The sequence below is a fragment of the Cinclus cinclus genome, chromosome 15 (genome assembly GCF_963662255.1).
Source record: "Cinclus cinclus chromosome 15, bCinCin1.1, whole genome shotgun sequence".
NCBI lineage: Eukaryota > Metazoa > Chordata > Aves > Passeriformes > Cinclidae > Cinclus > Cinclus cinclus.
In genome coordinates this window covers 11,541,508-11,561,086 of record NC_085060.1, presented here as the reverse complement: position 1 = coordinate 11,561,086, position 19,579 = coordinate 11,541,508, and the positions used below count along the sequence as shown (strand labels likewise).

At 38.1% G+C, this 19,579-nt stretch overlaps 1 protein-coding gene across 2 annotated transcripts in view; it reads left to right on the top strand.

Annotated features, from left to right (window-relative positions):
• Window positions 1-19,579, top strand: part of TENM1 (teneurin transmembrane protein 1) — a 237,586-nt gene that overhangs the window by 106,466 nt on the left and 111,541 nt on the right. For both annotated transcript variants that reach the window (XM_062503122.1, XM_062503121.1), the window contains exons 5-10: window positions 509-661; window positions 5,719-5,918; window positions 7,342-7,552; window positions 10,782-10,883; window positions 11,921-12,115; window positions 15,063-15,263. In XM_062503122.1, coding sequence (XP_062359106.1) covers window positions 509-661; window positions 5,719-5,918; window positions 7,342-7,552; window positions 10,782-10,883; window positions 11,921-12,115; window positions 15,063-15,263 — 1,062 coding nt within the window. The remainder of the gene's footprint in view (window positions 1-508; window positions 662-5,718; window positions 5,919-7,341; window positions 7,553-10,781; window positions 10,884-11,920; window positions 12,116-15,062; window positions 15,264-19,579) is intronic.

The following is a 19,579-nucleotide window of genomic DNA, read 5'->3' as shown; positions in this document are numbered from 1 at the left end:
GTGCAGTTCTAGAGTAAGTCGGGAGTCAGTGTTTTTACTATTGTTTAACCAAAATAAAAGGGTTTCAGAGTATAGTGGGCACAGTTTCACTTCAAATAAGATTGAAAAGGTGAGAAGTTTTAGTTGGTGTCATTGCTTTTGTCAACAAATTCTGAGATCTTTGACGGTCAAAAGCTGAAGGTAAACACTGATACAGCATTAGAATCTGTCCCACAATATTGAATTTATTCAACTGTTATCCTTTTAAATGCAAGTAATCCCATTAATTGCTGCAGAAATTCATCACCATGACCTGGCTGAGCTCCAGAAGAAAGTGTAGAATCTAATTAAACATTGAGTTTTAAGGTAAAATGGTAAATTGCTCATTAGCCCCCTTGAAATTCTGATTTATTACTAACAGAATAAAGTAATACTTGACTTTGCAGAAACTGGGTTATAGCATTTTTTCCTAGTCTCACTGAAGTGCTGTAGTTTAGACATCAATTAATTGGTCTTCATTTTTTTGCAGCAGTACACTTGTTTGGTTTAACCTGGCAGCTACAGCCTGTGGAAGGGCAGCTCTATGAAAATGGAGTTAGCAAAGGAAATAAAGGAACAGAATCCATGGATACTACTTACTCACCAATTGGAGGAAAAGCTTCGGATAAAACAGAAAAAAAAGGTATGTGTAAATGAGAAGCCAGACAGAGGGTGAATAGTTAAACATTACTGCTGTTCAGATCCTGTATTTTCTACATTTTGACAGTATTTTGAGTTTAGGTTCTATCTTCTTTAAAACAGATAAAAACCCATAACCAGATAGGTTCCTTCAGCAGAACTCTCACTGAAATTAGCAACCAGCACACCAGAAAAGGAAGGTTCAGTAGCACAGTGAGAGAAGATTGTTTTTTGCCTCGTTGCCTCTTGTGCAGAGGTTTTGACGCTGTGTCTGTCTTGCAGACCAAAGCCAATCTCAGGCAAAGGGAGCCTCTTTGTATTGACAGGTCAGAGTGTGCAGAAGAGTAGAAATCTTAATGCTTTTCAAGGCATCCAGTTCTTGAAGGCATAAGCTAAAATACAGCATCCTGTCACATCCCGGCTGACCCAGTCACAGTGAATCAGCTGCCGGGAATCTCTCACGGCTTCACAAAAGCGCCTGAGCCAGTCTGGCAGCTCCTGCTGCCAGGGGCACAGCCCTGCTCTGCCCTCCCACCTCTGTCTGAGCTTGCTGTGTCCCTGTGCCCACCGCAGGGATTGTCTCCTGCACAGCCCAGCCCCCTCAGTCCTTCATGGCAGCAGAAATGGCTTTGGTAAAGAATGCTAATTACCTTCTGCCAAGGAAGTGGCTGAACCAAACATCTTGAAGTGCCAGAGCTAGGATAGGAAAGAGTGGGCTGTGCAGCCAGGGTGGGAAACAGAAGGAACTGTCTGAGATGTGCAATTCCTTCCTCTTAAGTCCTGTCATTTAATGTTGTTAGATCATCTGGTCCAGTATTAGTCACATGTTCTGGCCCATGCTTCCCATTGACCATCGTGACAATGCTTTCTGACCATAAAAAGCAAATGGGCTTCCTTTTTTTTTTATTTTTATCGTACTCAGAAAAAGTAGATGAATCAGATCAGATCAAAGTGAATGGGAGTGGAATATGAAACCTAATCTTTCCAGTTGTTAGGAGAAAAGTAAAATTGTGCTGGCAGCTCTGCAGTGATAGGAGACTTCCAGAGCTTTCAAATTCTAGAGCAGAGCAGGGATCTGATTTTGTGTGCTCACTGTAAAATCCATGGCTGAAAATAGGCAGCAAAGTAGAACATTGTTGTACTAGTCCCTCCAGGATGAAGATTGCACTGCACATCAATAATCCTGCAAATCAGTGTGGCACAACTGGATAGAGATCATATCAGATAAATGAAAAATAAAAATACATGTGAGGAGACAGTGATGTTGTTTTCCATTATTTCATCCCTTAGAATGGATTTGTAGTTAGTTGCAGAAAATGTTTTATTACACTTTTGTATTTTTGTCCTGGTGCACCATGGAAAATATCTCAAATAGTTCTTCTCAACTGCATTAAATCATTTTGTCAATGTATTACAGATTTAATAAAATCTTTTCCACTGCATTTGGCTTCCAAAGAAGGGTGTATAGAGAAAACATCCAAAACATCAAAAATCTTGAAAAATTAGATGGTTGGAAACAGAGAAAAGTATATGAAAGTCAATAAAGACTCAGTGTAGTAGGTAAGAAGGCAAACCACCTGCCTTGTCCCTGGGAATCCCAGTTTTTAGTATAGCTACACTCTCCCACAACACTAAAGAAGAGTCCTGTGATAGCAGAGCCATTCCACTGAGGGTTTATCCAGCAATTTCAGAGGTCAGTCATGAACTGACCTACATTGTTTTCTCACTTGTCCCCTTTCACCTTGTGGGGCTAGCATGTAATCCAGATTTTAACATAGCAAGGAGTATACACTTGGGAAAACACAAAAAAAAAAAATCATGTGGAATTAGTGCATGCATAGTCTGACTCTGGCTAGTCTTTGTTCATTTTCTTTCTTTTCATGACTTTTAATATATATTAGTAATTTTATTCCCAGTCCTCATAACAAATTCTCCACTTAGAAGCATCTAAAAGTGATGAAAAGGAGCACTTGGAAACAGGCAATTCCTTTCCCTACAGCAGGACACTACAGAAAGTTGATGCTTTGCCTGTAAACTTGAATGTAATTTCACAGGGATAAATAACTGCTGTCAGATACTGTGATCTCACATTTTCCCAACTCAATGCAGAAGCACAGAATGCTTTTCCAGACTTTGAAAGCCTATATATTAAAATAATCTTTTAATGAAAATCAAGTTTATAAACCAGCAAGTCAGATTTCTTCAAGAAGCCACTTTATAACACACTGACCCACAGCTATGAGTTAACATTCTAATATGTAGTAATGTGATTAAAAAGTCAGATATCCTATTGATGCTGGTATTTACCGGGGGAATACAAGGAAATTGATTGTTTCAAGATCAGTAATAATAAGCATATGGGTATTTTCTTGTGGAGGTAATTGGCACCACACTGTTCAGGGTTTTTCTTTCTTGAAGCCAAGAGAAACCTGTGATTAAGAATCTATCTTCTCTTTTAGACTTCTGAGAAAACTGTGCTTCAAAAGCATAGGGGAGAATTAATACCTTAGTTGGTTAGATTGGGAGCTGTACAAGGAATTGAATATAGATAATGAAATGATACTTTGTCATACAAAAGATTTTCTTACAACTAGAGCACAAGTGTATTGCAGTGCTGTAATTTTAAAAGCTTAGTTTGGACTTTTTCAAGAAAGAGCAAGAAAGTACACAAGGATTGTCTGTGAGGAGTGTGTTTTCAGGTGCCTTTTTTGTACAGCCAAATACCTGTTTAGTTCAACTAAACAAAGAAACAAAGCTAAAGTATTTTTCTGTAAAGAAAGCAGAAAGTCTCAGTTGATTTGAAAATATGCATTTCAGACGTGACTCCTACGACATGCTCTGTGGTTGTCTGAAAAATTAGCATTTGGAAGGTAGAGATTCTCCAACTGCATCCTGTTAGCAGGGATAGTTAGTATGTGTATTTTCCTGTTTGCATGGTGAACAGCAGCATGCACTTCTTTCCCAAGGGATGAGATATATATTCATCTAAGCACATTTGGGTTTTTTTAAGCTTATATTAAATTGTTCCTAAAGCAAAGGTATTTTCAGCCAAATGTGGAAAATCTCCCAAGGTGTGTTGCAACACTAATATGATATTCACTATTATTTGATAATATCAATTAGTGAGAATTTACCCAGAAAGAAGACATAACACTTTTTCTTCTCAACAAGGAAACAGACCTTCTCACTCCAGAGTACACGAAGTAGTTATTACTCTGTGTTAAAGACCTTGAACACAGACCAGTAATGCCTTTAACTTCAAAACTGATACTGTATCCTTGACTCTTTACTTAGTGCTCTACTGTCTTGTAATTGAATCATAGTAATTACCATGTGTCAATATCATCAAAAAGTACCATAGTGTTTTATTTAACCCAGGGTAATTGCTTGCAAAGAATCATTAAGATTTAATATCTCTAGAGTATTGGAAATAGGGGAGAAGGTTCTTTAATTTACATAAGCCAAGTAGGATCTTTTATGGGTTGGGGTGGAAAGGGATCCACTTTCACTGTACAACAGAGAGAGTTTAATTCCCTTTCCAAAACTCAACATTCAAGATATTTTCTGTGAAGCAAATTGGGCAGAAGTAGTCTCACCTTGAACATTGTTCCAAGTAGCAATTCGGAAATATTTTAACTCACAAACTAAGTGGTGTATTTTTTTAGTACTAGATTACGAGTTTCTACACTAAAAATAGATGTATTTACATGGTGAGGTGTTATAAGTTAGCCCCTCGTTCTTGCTGCAGGTTTGGTGACACAAAGCAGCTGTAAAGCTGGAAGATCTGGTACTCTGAGAATTGCTCCTGTCTTGAAAATTAAATCTCTATTCATTAAGAATGCTAAGTACTTCCTACGCTAGTTAAAGCCTATGTAAGGTCCCACTGAGGGTCTTTGTTATTAACACACTCAGGCAAAAGCTGGCCCTAGCTTTGCTACTGCTGTATTCATTTCCAGGGGTGATTTATAACGTTTCATGTACATTATGTTGGATTAGATACTTGTATGCATTTATTGTAAAAGATGAGGCTCCAGTCACTTTGCTCCTGGTTATTTTTCATTGTGGTTCTGGAATGAAATGTAACATAGTTGGGTATGGCTGCTGAATTTAATCTTCTCTTGACTTGTCCTCTAATGCCACACGCTATCATGCTTTTACTCTAGTTCAGAGTATGGAAATGTCAATAGAGTTTTACAGACCTTTCAATGGAATTAGCTCAAATGTTAGGGTCTGTGGTTTGCAGCATGTCACAGTGCTGATCACAGACAGGCAGTAAAAAAACATAAAGATGGTGATATAAGCCAGCTCCATTGTAGCTTGGTGAAGTCTTCCTTATGCATTCTATTTCCCTTTCTATTTTAGTGCTCTTACACCCATGTGTGAAGCTACATATTGTAGATGTCTGCAAATTTACTGTTTGGCATTATGAAATTACACCAGTTTTGTCTTCAGAGTGCCTCTCCCTATTCTCATGCCCCTGTTAGGCTTTCATGAAGAAAGACCAAGCCAGAACAGATGATTTTTATTTCTTCATGACTAGATTAACACTACCATAATAAAAACATTAGGGATGGTGATTAGTAGAAATCTGGGCTTTGGACAGGGGTTCTGAACTACCAGGTTTGATGGGTCTTCTATCCTCAGTGGAGTCCATTTGTGTGGCTTCTGCAGTGCCCCTTCTGCAGCAGTCTGAAATATGTGTCGGAGGAAGAATTTCCCACTGTCCTCACTCTGTGTATTTGCAGTTGAACATGTTTTGTTTGCATAGTTGATGGGCAAAGAACGTGGTTTATGCAGCAGCAGTTTCACCTTTTCATAATCAGTAAAGTGTTATAATATTTCCAGCAAAAATAATGACAAAAATACCCCGTGACATCTGTTGCTGAAAATTTGTTGTACATGTTTGCTTTCCAACTTCTTGAATAAAAAATGCAGTAATCAGTGTTAGAAGTTGGTTTTTGTATATTCCAATACATCTAAGGCAGATTTATACCTTGTAAACTTCTGTCTTCAACCACTGTAAATACTCAAATGACTACTTGTTTGTTTCTGGAAAATTAGTGTTTCAGAAGGGCCGGGCCATAGACACAGGAGAAGTGGAGATTGGAGCACAAGTTATGCAGACCATCCCACCTGGTTTATTCTGGCGCTTCCAAATTACCATACATCACCCTGTGTACTTGAAATTTAACATTTCACTGGCAAAGGATTCTCTGCTGGGAATTTATGGCAGAAGAAACATCCCACCTACTCACACTCAGGTAACTGGAAATGACCCTGATTCTATCACACTTATATTTTCAAACAGCAGTGGACAGGAGGGGAGTGTTCACAACAGGGTTTCAGACAGAGGGGGAGGAAGGGACTGGCTGTAACCACAGTCTGGTTATCCTTTTCTTTTACTGAGCTCTAGCAATTCCTCAAACTATGCTTTCTCAGAGGAAGGGACAGCGTCATACCAGACAGGTCAGCAGCTGTGACCTCAGGGGTCTGACTGGCTGGGAGCCTGAACAGTCACACACTGTCCTGCTGAATAGATCCAGCATCTTCTTTCTATGCAAGGGATTAAATTCCAGTTCACTTGAAAATGCTTTAATTTTTTTATTATTACCTTAAAACAAACAGATTGTGCAGTCAGTGTAGAGAGGTAATAGAAAAGAAAAATCTCTCTCTGGTTTCTAAGATCAAAATTATTGTGGAAGGCTTACTCATGGGGATTTTGCAAGAGAAAACCTAGCCCAGCAGTGATATGCAATATTGCTGGTCACATTCAACTTTCTTGTTTAGGCTTAATGTATTTGGCCTATGAAGCCGTCATTTCTATGGATAATAAAATTTTTGTCGTTCTTTATAGCATGATCACACTCCATAGAGTGTGACAAACATACATGGAATCATGAAAAGGTTGTTTATAATGTACCACTGGAGATTATCTACTCTAACCTCAAGAATTTTTTACTAGTTTTGATGTTAGAAATAAGCACTTTCAGCTGTCACTGACTTTAACTGAAGTTGGATCTTCAGTTGAGGTGAGAGTGAGCTTTACTGAAAATCAGAATGCCTAAAAAGCCTAGAGAAATACATGTATTTCTTGAACAGGGATTCATTGAAATCTCTGGTGCTTTGAAGTCAACAGATATTAAAGTTGTCGGCGTCTACCTGTTTCAGTATTAAGAACTTTCCTGTAAAACATATATGCTTATTTGCATTACAAAAATTAAATATAAAGAAAAAGTATATTTAGATTTTGATATCTGATAGTAATATTAAGGGGCAAGGATTTAAAAACCTGGTGTAGAACAACAGGTTTTTAATCTGCTCTGGGCATTTTAGATGAATAGCTGCATAGCACAAGCATTACATCTTGGGAATTTTGGAATTATTCCTATTAAAGAGATGTAATTTTTGGAGTAAATGTGCTGTATCTAGTGCAGCAAATCTGATTTTACCCTGCCATAGCAAACAGCTCTGCTAGTTTTGATGCCGCATTTCTGACCTATGATAATGCTTTTTGTATGTCAGCTGAAGCTAAATTGACTGGGTTATGCAATTGCTGTCTACCCTGGTGAATACTTAGGCAATTCCTCTAAAGATTTCAACTGTTTATTCATGTTTGAAGGAGACATGCAGAGTAGATTCATGAGTATTTGCTAGGTGGTTAATTTTTGCTCATTATTATTTCAGTTTGATTTTGTAAAACTGATGGATGGAAAACAGTTAATTAAACAGGAACCAAAAAACTCAGAGGAGCCTCAGCAAGCTCCCAGGAACCTGATCTTAACTTCACTGCAAGAGACAGGTTTCATCGAGTACATGGATCAAGGAGCTTGGCACATGGCATTCTACAATGATGGAAAGAAAGTAGAGCAAGTGTTTGTACTAACTACAGCCATTGGTAAGAACAATCACAATATAATTATTCTGATTATGATTTTGCAAATATGTATTCCAGCTCCTCTTAAGTATTTTCTTAAATATGTTTTATTTCAGCTTAGTTTAATTAACCTCACTGAAGCAACATCGTGTTTAAACCAATATTAGACAAACAGCAACATACATATATTAAAGATGGATGTTATCAAATTAATTGTGAAGTTTTAATGTGTTAAGATTTTTATATAATAACTTAAGTGCTTGAATGATTTCTGGTGTTATCTTTTTCCAAGTAAAAGAGATTATAGCTGCCTTCTCTACTTAGGTGGGCCATGAATACTACAAAAATTATCCAGGCTTTAAGATCTTATTTCCAGTATTCTAGTCAGTTGAAAGTTGGAAAATCTCTCATGGATTTGTTTGTGAGTGTTGTTTGATGGATGGATGCTGTTGTTACTGAAATGCACATTTTGTTTGGAATACAGAGGACAAATACAGGAGGCAGTGTCCTGGTTGCATATGAGATTCCTCCTGCCTTTTTAACACATATAGGTGGGCAAAGTGTTTGCAGGTGTAGGTGTTGTGAGTGAGCAGTCCTCACACATAGGGCTTTTTTGGAATTTAAATTTAGGTAACGTGTTGCACTGATGACAGTCTCGGTTTGCTGCAAGACTAACCACTACACCCTTTAGTTAACCTGTTCTACCATATGTTTAGCAAGGTGTCTTTACTAGTAATGGACGTGCCATCTGCTCTTCAGAACAAGTGGATGCTATTTTTACTGTGTGGTAAACACCTTGCAGAGCAGGACAGTATGATCCAAATATCAAGATTCCCAAGGACTTGCATAAAAGAAAAAAATTAGAAATTGAGATAGAGTTGTAATAACTGGTTCTGGTGTCAAATTTCATATTTGGTCTATTGAATTTCTGCAAGAAAGTATGCCATTATTTGATTCCATCTGAGAAAATAAGATTCAAGCAATTTATGAAGCACCTCTGCAGATGTTCTACGAAGACCATAAAACCTGGCTGAACTCCAGCCCAGTACCCAAATTCCTGACCCCTTATTAATTTTTATTATAAGACAGCAGGGTTTATACAGGAGGGTTTAAATAATATTCCATTGAGTAGCATAACTTCTACTCCTCCCCTTCCCCCCCCACTCCCACCAAAAATGAAATTAATTGCCAGACTTTAATTCATGTTGCATGCGATAAAAAAGTTGTTGTCCATCCCTTCTGTGGCCAATCAACAGAAGAGACTCTAAAAGAGGGAAGTATGTGAGCCACAGTGCTGGCAGGAATCCTTGTACTTCATCTTCAAAATGGTTGCAAGAAGATATTTTTGGGAAAAAGCCTGTTCACATTGCTGCAAGAATCTACTGGTTGTACCTTTGAAAATACTGCCAGCTATTGTGTTTTCATAACCTGCATATCTTCTCCTAGTTTTCTGTGCATCTTAACTTGATTGTTTCTTCAGGGTTTTCCACAGGGGGGAAATATATATATATATATATATATATATATATATATATGTATATTCCTTGAGGCATTCTTCTTGGTCTAGACTCATATTTGACATCTCTGAAACAAAGGAATCAGCCAGGACCAGAAACCCTGAGAACAGAGCAAGAGCTTAGATGCATCTCTGCCAAATGCTCCTGTGAACCATCCATGTCCCTCATCAGCATCTGTTAGATTGTATTTCAAGATGCTCCATGTTAGTTATGTACAAAATTTATTTTTTCTGACCCTTTACTGATTTTTCTGATCAGACTTTGCTGAGGAGGGTGAATTGCATGCAAAACATGGCATGCTTCAAGTACTTCCATTAACTAAATAAAGGGCATCTCAAACTGGACATTGCATTGAGGGGAAGTAACTTCTCAAACCATTCATTCTTCATTTCAGGTCAGTGTAGGGATTATTTGCCATGTGATTCTGGGAAAACTGAGAGAAGGCAGGCAAGCATACACATAGAGCAATAGAAGAGTTTATAATGAATAGTAATATAAAAATGAGTAACAAGCAGCAGTCCTGTGAAAAAAAGCATCCTTCTAAAAATGAGCTTTTAACTTCTAAACAGACATCTGTGTACAGGTTGTGGGTATCTGATGAACAGATGCATATCAAATATCAGTTCTTTAGTATAAACTGAGAGCCTGAAAAGAATGTATTCAAATAACCATAGGAGTTTTGAAGAAGAACCGATCTTTATCTAAGTGCCCATAATTAAGATCAAAATACACTTAGATCAGTTCTTTTTATTAATTGTAGCATCTGGGTTTTCCTCTTTTTCCTCAATTATGTTGTGGGAAAGGCATCAAGTTTCCCATTTTGCTATAGCTAGAGGCATTTCACCACATCTCTTGTGGCCACTTGGCAGTCCCAGTTTCTCTGGCTGCAGAACCTCTGCCATCCAGCACCTGCATGGGCTGCAGAGCTCCTCAGTCCTGGAACTGGTCTGACAGGGACCTACTCCACACAGGATCATCTTAGCTTGAATTTACTTCCTATTCTTTACAGAAAAGCCATATAAATCAGTGCATCCACTGCACTCCTGTAAGAAACATATGTGTAACTTGGAGCCAGCTAATCCATGTAGAGATAGGAGCCTGTCCTCAGATGTGTAAGGTTAAGTGGCTTAATATCCAAAGCTGTGTGATAAAACTTGGCAATTTTAAGATCGGAACTGGAGGCGGGTTTTCTTTTCCTTCAAATCTAGTTCTTAGTTCTTTTTCACATTGAATTTCATCATTGTACAAAAGATTATTTTTTGTTTATCTGATTGTGTAGAAGTGGAAATCCTGCCCTTCTCCAAGGGATTCAATTCACATGGTTCAAATGAACACAATAGAAGGCAATTTACTCTATAAACAGGTTTCAAACAAATTATTTCAGCAAGAAAGAAAGTGTTTAAGGTGCACATTTTTCAGTAAATACTAAGGTTCCTGCAGTGCTTTTAATGGTGGTAAATTTTACATGAACACTTACTTTAAAAGCTTTTTGGTGTAATATAAATGATGCACCTATTATCTCAAAGCTGTCAAGAAAAAAATCTAATAAATATTTGTAAGCTTCTTGAACAGGAATTTTGTTTTATGCTCCCTATGAATGAAAATAGGCTTTTTACTGCTTCTGCACCTATTTGTATGTTGAGATGTGTCCTGCAGAGTGAGGTGAAGATGCCATTCATTTCAAATTCAACCAGTTTATGTTTTTCTTTGTGCACAATTGCCTGAATAAACAGAAATCCTGGATGACTGCTCAACTAATTGCAATGGGAATGGAGAATGTATCTCAGGCCACTGCCACTGCTTCCCAGGATTCCTTGGTCCTGATTGTGCAAAAGGTAATCTTATATTAACTGACCCACAGTGCATGACAGGGATCACGATTATGGTGTGTGACTGCTGGGCTTGTGAAGATTCAAAGTGATTAAATGAGATTAAATTCCTTTTTCCAGTCAGATACAGTACAAGTGCACATGTGGAAACTTTCTTTATGCTGTGCTTGGGTTAACACAGATCAACCACTTCTCCCTCCCTGACTTTCAAATTTAACAGGTTCCTCCATCCACCTTTGCATCCTGTCTGTAATTGTAAAATACATTTTTAATAGGTGTGTTAGCATAGCATGATGTTTTCTGTTATTTAAAAGTGACAAACAGTTTCACTTTGGAGAAAATGTAAGTAAATCAAATGCTACTGTGGTCTTAACTTGAATAGGGTATGGATTAGGAACCTAAAGCAGCTTAGATATGGTTTTCCAGCATTAAGGCAAGAAACATGTTAAGTGAGCTTACTCCTGTTTCAGATATTTCTGTTAGTATTATCCATTATCCACTGCATGTGATGTCCAAAAGTTCTCATGATTTCCCAATGTCTCCTCGAATTTAGAGTTTGTTTTTTTAAGACTCACTTGGCTCCAAAATTGATACTGGATTGTAAAAGCAAACTTCCACAATGCTTGCTGGTTTACATACAGATCAGTAGTGGCTACAATTTCAATGATATTATGTCTTAGAAGAAAAAAGAAAAAGGCAGGATCTTGCTTCAATTCACAGGAAAGAAATGTTAATCTTACTGAAAATCAGGCATCCCTGCTAATTTTCCACAGAGGTCAATCAAGGAGAGAGTTGGTTTTATCTTCTAAGATACCATTTCTGGTCAAAATTAAGGTATATGAGAGAGGCAAACTGAGGAGAATAGGACATTGTCTTACTGCTGCACTACCTAGTTCAAAGATTTCAGTCTGTTACAAACCTTAAACCAAATGAAGAATTGAGGAGCTGGAGTGGAAAAGCAATTTTACAGAACGATAAATGCAATCAGTATTAATCTATGTAAGTATGTAAATACATTAAAAAGGTCAATCTGCCTTCTTCAGATTCCTGTCCAGTGCTGTGCAGCGGAAATGGAGAATATGAGAAAGGTCACTGTGTGTGTCGAAATGGCTGGAAAGGACCAGAGTGTGATGTTCCAGAAGAGCAGTGTATTGATCCAACCTGCTTTGGCCATGGTACCTGTATCATGGGTGTCTGCATCTGTGTCCCTGGATACAAAGGAGAGATTTGTGAGGAAGGTTTGTGAAGTTTCCTTCTCTGCAATCAGGGGGGTTGATTTTTGTATTTAATTTCCACTTGCTTTAAGGTAGTTAAAAACTCAGGGAGAAGTAGTCAGCTTTCTGTGAAGCAGAACTATTTTGTTGAAAACTACCTTTACTGTCTCACAGAAAGTAATGTTAAGATAGAAAGTTTTCAAAGGTAAAGATATTTGGGTCTTGGTAACAGTCCAGATCACATGAAGTTCACTTTTTATTTGAACTTTATTAATTTTTTATTAATTTTATTTATTTTATTTATTTGAAAATATAAAATTATTTCTTTTTATTTGGTCAAAAGCTCAGGGTAAGGCAGTCAGAAGATCATTTGAACAAAACATGATGTGTTTTGTTTAAAACTGATGTGCAGTTCTCCAAAGCAATCAGACAATTGTAATCAGCTTTTCCCTTTTTCATTCTGTTGCATGATTTTTCTGACAGTATAAAGCCAAAAGGGCAGCAAACAGGTTAGTTTACCAGAACATACTGTGTAGTTCTGTTCTCATACATCATTTTTACTGGGAGCCTTTGCTTGCGGCACTAAACTGGCATCCTTTAAGGCTTAGCTAACAAAAAGTGGGAAATTCTGTGACAAGAAGGTACTGTATTTTTCCTGGTTATGGTACTGATGTGTCTCTGCCTTCATCTATAAACAGAAGTAGTTGTTGTTTCCTTCAGCATGTCTGAGATAGCTCATCAGCTTTGACTTTCTTCCCTTGTGCATAGCCTCAGAAAGCAGAACTCTTCCTCGCGCTTTCCCTGATTTGATGATTTTTTACTAGTCCCCTTAGCCTGGAGCTACTTGACAGCATACTTTGTGCTTCCTGCTATAGAGGTTTTCAGTAATTCTTTTGAGTAGCACACACAGGAGGCGTTTTATGTTGCTTGAATTCTCTAGTCAGAAAAATGTCCAGGATGAATTTGATAGATTTGACATACCTGGGATGGTTTTTAAAGGGAGGATCAAAAGAATGCTTCTGACATAGTCAATTGTTGGTAGTTTCAGAAACCAAGAAAGCCCAAATGGGAAAAAGCAAGTAATACAGATTTTCCTCAGTGAGGCCATGATGCTGAATAAGCCTGTAGCTGGTGAGAGGCTGACTGCTGTTTTTTGTTGCTTTGTTTCTTGCCATAATGAGATCCTGCAAAGTGCTAGGGGGAAAAAATTACATAAATTAACTGAGAGAGATATTGAGACCAAGAGTGGGAAAACATTAGATTTTTATAGTGAGAAACTTATTTATTTTTTTTTTTAATGTGAAGTTATGTAGAAATGCAGAAATATGGTGGATTAAACAAACTTGTATAACCAAGTACAGTGGGTTTCTGTTGTAACAATGTGTCCTTGACATGACTGTTCAGTTTGTATTCTAAAACCTAACTTGTGCAATGGTTAGGGAATTCTGTCAGAGATTATTTTATTGTATGTAAGCAAGATTTAGTCTTATAGCAGTGCCATTAACAGACATAGCAACAGATGTACTATCCAGGGAGCACCAGTAACTGCATGTATTCATTATTATGGAGGTCCTTTGAATTTATCCTGCCAGATTATCATTCCTAAAATTGAGTCACTCTATTAATTTTAAAAAATCAGCAAAATAAAGAGCTGTCTCAGGATGAGAGGAAATTGCTGTATATTTTTGTCCTATGCTTAGCAAGATGTGCATTGTCCAGAAACACTGATTCCCTCTCTGAGAATTACACTGTGCTGTGCAAAAGCCTGGAAGGCTGAAAATGATACAAAATAAATCCTGAAATAAGATGTTGAATTGGTGGCAAAGCAGTTCAAAAGATAAAACTTTACTTTATTTTTAGGTTGAAAGGTCCTATAAACTGGAGGCCATTAATTTCTATGTCTGAAGTATTTAGCCTTCCCTTCCTGAAGCAGAAAACATCTCTTCCTTCCCATAGCACAGGACACTGTTTGTCAAGTTTACAGTTTAATTATTAAAACAGTACTAGTGCAGATACTTGAGAAATACATAGCAGAACTTTCACAGTGTGTCTTTAACATCAGTCTGAAGCATGATGTAACATCCATAGGCTTCAGGCTAATTGTTTCCTATCTGTACCCCACAGATCCTTCAGCTCTGCAGTCTTCCTGCAGCCTCCAGGGAAGGCAGGCTGCTTCCTGCTTAAAACCTGTCTTGTTAAAGCACTGCTGGGGCTTTGTGAAAGAATATGCTGCTCATACAGCACTAACCAGCTGATTTAAATTCCTCCACAGAGCTCCTGAATTTTTCACTAGGAATAGTTTAATCCAAATTGAGAACAAATTTAGTTCTTTGTTTGCAAATTGTTCATCAGTACATTATGACTTTTATGAAGCTGTTCATTACCTTCAATTGCCCAGCATATATTTTTTATGTGTATGGGAATTATTTTATTTTACAGAAAGCATTGAGTCAGAGATTCACTACTTAGTCTTAGTGGATAACCTTTTTTTTCGTAGCAAATTTTCAGCTATAGCTTTTCACAGGAAGGTGAAAAAATAAATCTTTCTTTTCCCAGATGTAAATAAAACACAGTGCACAAATACCCAAATGGAAATACAAAGCATAATTACAGAAATAACTATTAATTCCTCCAGCTGTTTCCCAGACCTACTACTGAAGCATAGACTTCACCAACTTAGACCAGTACGTCTGTCCTGGGAAAATGTGTTTTAAAAATAGGACAAAATCCATGACAAGAGATTCATGTGGCCTCTAACAGTCTACGTGCTTGCTTTTTTTCTTGTTTTTGACTTATCCTTTTGAACAGATGCTAACAGACTGTTTTTGCCTTGTGTTTGTTAACATTGTTTCAGTTGGGTATTTCTACAATAAAATAATCAAATTAATCTAAATCCACGATGTATTTCACTAGTAAATAACTGTAAAGGTGTGAGTTTTGTGCTGTAACTTGTATATTCCCTGCTTTGCAGAGGACTGCCTGGATCCAATGTGCTCTGGCCACGGCGTGTGTGTGCAAGGGGAATGTCACTGCTCCACAGGCTGGGGCGGGGTGAACTGTGAGTCTGCGCTGCCCGTGTGCCAGGAGCAGTGCTCGGGACACGGCACCTTCCTCCTGGACACGGGACTCTGCAGCTGTGAGCCACAGTGGACGGGTCCAGACTGTTCCACAGGTACGATGGAGACTTCACTCTATCCACATTGCCTTGCTTTCTGCTGGAGTCGTGAAAGAAAGTAGTTCTTGTTACTGTGCTAATAGGACTTTAAAAAACGAGATAGGGATGAACCGTGAGTACTGTGGCATGGCACTTGATGAGCTTGTCAGCAGCTGGCTTTCAGTTGCCAAGGATAAGAAATGCGTTTTCTCTGTGGCAAGAATTTTTCTGCCTGGTGGCGTGACATTGAGAACAGTAGTCCTGCAAGAGGGCAGATGCCTCCTGGCATGCACTGGAGGCAAGTATGACTCTCACCTGAGCTGCTGAGCATCTGTAGAGCTCATGCTGTCAGAATCCACAGTTCCAATAGAGACTGGGAAGATACATAAAAAATCCAAACACAGTGACTGATGAGTAAGACAGCTCTTTCAAAAAAATCCTTAAACAAAAAAGACCATCATTCTCTCATGCTGAGATAAAAATTCTCTTCTTCCTTAGAGGACCATCAAGGTTTGATCCGCCTAAGATTAAGAGTTCAAATGGATTTCCTACGTGCTTTATACATTTACATTTCGTTTTCTTGAAATGAATGCGCTCTGCACATTTTGCTCTGTAATGGAGCATGTCATTACCAATGTATGTACTACTACTTTTTCCCCTATAGAGCCCACAGAGCCAGAATCTCAGATGATAAGTAGCACATCCCAGTAGAGAACAGATGCAAGTGACAGATCTGCTGAGTAATGTTGAATACAGCCAGTGGTCCAAGTCACCAATTTTTCTTAGAAATCATCATTCAGAAGAGCACTTGAAACAGTATAAATTTCTGCTCAGATTTTTAAAGTGTGTGCTTGTGATCTTTAAGTAGGGACTCATAAAATGTTCCTCTACATTATGAATTTTTAAGAAACAAAATATTGATCTGCTAATAATTTTCAGTGTTTGTTACAAGGACCTTGCATTCATTCTACACTCAAAATTAATGCATGCAATTTTAATCTGACACTGTCAGATATGGCACCTGCTTTGATAAGAATTGACTTTTTATTGGTTTTCAGCAAAAGCCTAGTTGCTTGCATTTTTATCCTTTATTTTATTATATATTAAAAATATTCTCTGAAGCTTAGTATTATAGACACATATTCATTAATGAAGCTAATTAGGAGAGGTGTTAGCTATGTATTTTTTTTTTTTTTACTCACAAAATATTGCAAACTAATTCTGTTTTAATACAATGTTATTGTAGATCAAAAAGCAATGTTAGTCCCGGGTGGGTCTGTTGTGTCAGCTGCATGGGGCAGTTAGATATTAAGTAAGGAATCAAAACGCTAATCAATAACCTCCAAAGCTGTTTTGAACATTTTTGGAAGGAAACCTCTTAACCCCCATCAGTAGAGAAGATACCTCTCTTCCTCCCTAGTGTATCCTGAGTTATCAAAGGATGTTTTCACAACTACCAACAGGCAGCATGGCCAGATGCTTCAGACTTCTCCTTTCAAATATATGTTTCTTCTTAGGTGTTAGACTAGATTCAGGATGCTCCTGGCAATACACTGAGTGTTAGACTGAAGTATAGATGTTCATTTATGCCTGAGATATTCTTCCTAGGATCAGTAATTGCTGTGCATGTTGGAAATAAAGCTTGATTTTAGTGAGTAAGGAAAGCATCAAATGAATAAGTAAGGAAACGTAAGAGTAGTAACAAGGTCACGATAAATGAGTTTTGACATGTGAATGGAGAAAGTTGCGAGGTTCTGTACAATGAAGAGGATGAAATGGGTAAAGCACAGACTGTTTATTTGGAGTCAGACCACAGCAGAGCTTTGCAACTGAGAAAGCAGCAGTCTCTCAGCCTGCCTCAAATCCTTGCACTTTGGCATCTCTGTACCACATCATTCTCAGTGCTGTGAAAGTTCACCTTTCTATAGCACCTTGAAGACTCTGGTCCTGAAAATGTCTGTGTTCCCCAGCAAATTCCAAATACTTTCAAAATACAAAGATATGTTATATTAAGGATTTTTGGATTTTTAAAAGAGAAGTGTATCTTGGCAGACTTAAAAAGGGAGAAATAGCAAAGGTTTTGATGACAATCAGCAAAGACAGGAGCCCCACTTGCATAATGAAGAAACAAGACCCCCATTTGATGCAAGCTTGAAGCTGACTCATTGATTTCACACATCAATATATATACCTTTTCAACTATAGCTAAAAATAGCACAACCACATAATTGGTGTTTCTAAGTAGCATTACTTAATCAGAAAGAACTCTGCACAGACCCTCTGCATAGACCTGTACAGAGCAGCATAGGCACCGACGATGTTGCACAATTTATTTTAAACAAAGCACACCAAGCACACCTTTTCCTTCCCCATTCAGGGTTCTGCCTTGGCTTGCCAGGGCTTGTGGCCTCCCAAACCTGGTGCATCCACTTCAGCCATGAGTTGAGTAGTGCTCTGAGCCCTGCTCTCCAGATGTATTGGAATGTTCTGGAATGTTTTTGAATATATTATTCCAGATACAATGTGGCCCAACCTGAAGAGGGATGGATGAGCCACCTCTATGATACCTTCCCCTACCTGCCCATCTCTAGCTCTTCAAACAAGATAAACTTTTCTTTTAAAAGTGGCACCCTGGGGAAAGACAAGAATCAGTATGGGCGGAAGAAGACAGATGAAGGGTGACTGTGACCCCTGCATATCTTTAAGAATTGCCAGTGTTTGGAGGCCCAGCTTAGCTCTGAAATCATTCATGGATTTTTTGAGGCTGGAAAAGACCATGTTGTTTATGTTGTTTGATTTTCTATAGAACATTACCAAACAATTACAATCATCCTTTGGTTTTTGCTTGACACTCATAGTTTCTGTTCAGCTTTTTGAAATTGAAGCTTCCCAGAGACTGAGAATTAAGGGTAGTCCACCATTTCCTAGATAAACTGTTTCAATTATGTCTGCCCCCTCTGCTAAAAAGTGCACCTTCCACTCCTAGTTTGAATAGGTGCTAAGTCTTGCAATAATGCTTCTTTCTGTGAGGTGAAAGACTGGCAAATTATTTGAAGTCCTTTCCAGTGGTCCAGCCTGATCTCTGCTCTGACCTGTGGACTGGAATAACCCAATATCACTGCACCACCTCCAGATACTCTTTCTATTTCCAAAGTTATTGCCGGACAATTGCCATCCCTTGAGGGCCAAAATATCCTCTTGCAGAACTCCAGAGCAGCTGGATATGTTTTCATTGTGTTTAAATTGGTTCTCAATAAAAGCAGCTTAATATGGCTTGAAAGTTGTTCAGACACTTGCTAATTAGTATTGCTAATCCTATACTACTTGTAGGATAGAACTTAGGCTGGCTTTTTGTTCAGCTAAGATCCATCCTTTCAATATCCTTAGCTGGATATCTGTTTCAGATACATTTGGCCTCTTTCTACCTGACAATATTGAACTTCCATGAAAAGTCATTTTCCTTTGTTAGCTCAGATTTCAATTTACCTCTCCCAGAGATGACACAGTTTTCATTTAAGCTTTGTCTTGCTGCTTATGAGCATCTTTGTAAAGGCTCTTCCTATCAGTTAACTACAAACATACAGATAATACACCTCTGATTCTTCTGCCTTCTTTAGGCAGTCTCAGCTGAATTTCACCCGGGGAAGATTCTGGCAGATTTTTAGCTACACCAATCACAGCAATATTACTGTGCCTTTTCTACAGCCATATGTGATCAGGAGAAGAAATTTTAAAAGTACCTTCTTTATGTCTTTTGTTTGCTGTATAGACAAGATTAAAGTGTTCTGACTGTTCTATATGGTTATAGATTGGCATATATTTACCATGAGGGAGATGGATTAGCCTGTTGTGCCAGTTTGCCAACTGGCCTGAATGCTGAAGGTCAAAAACAAGCTATGGCTTTCACTGCTTCAGAATTACACCAGTGTCAGAAATTTTTAGAGAAGCCATATAGAGTTATTCTGGCAGAGTTCTTTCAAGTGCTGTACCTGGGACATAGCTGTTATAATTCCAGTTGCAAGGATCTCAAGCATGCAGTCATTATTCGAATAATGTAGTTGATTCTTCCATTCCTACTGCCCTGGGCAAATATTGCTTGCTACCTGTGGTATAGTCCATGTTGAAATACACAGAGATTCAGTGTCTTCTTCTACAACAACTTTATTTCTTCAGTTGTTTTACTTGCTGTCCCTTGAACAGTCTTCTGTCCTGATTTCTGCTGTATTCTTTGGACTGTGCAAGGAGTAAGGGGAGTTATATCCATTTTTCCTGAAGGGAGGCACAGGCATCATGGAAGCTAAGCTGATCTCAGGCAGAGATCCACAGACATCTCT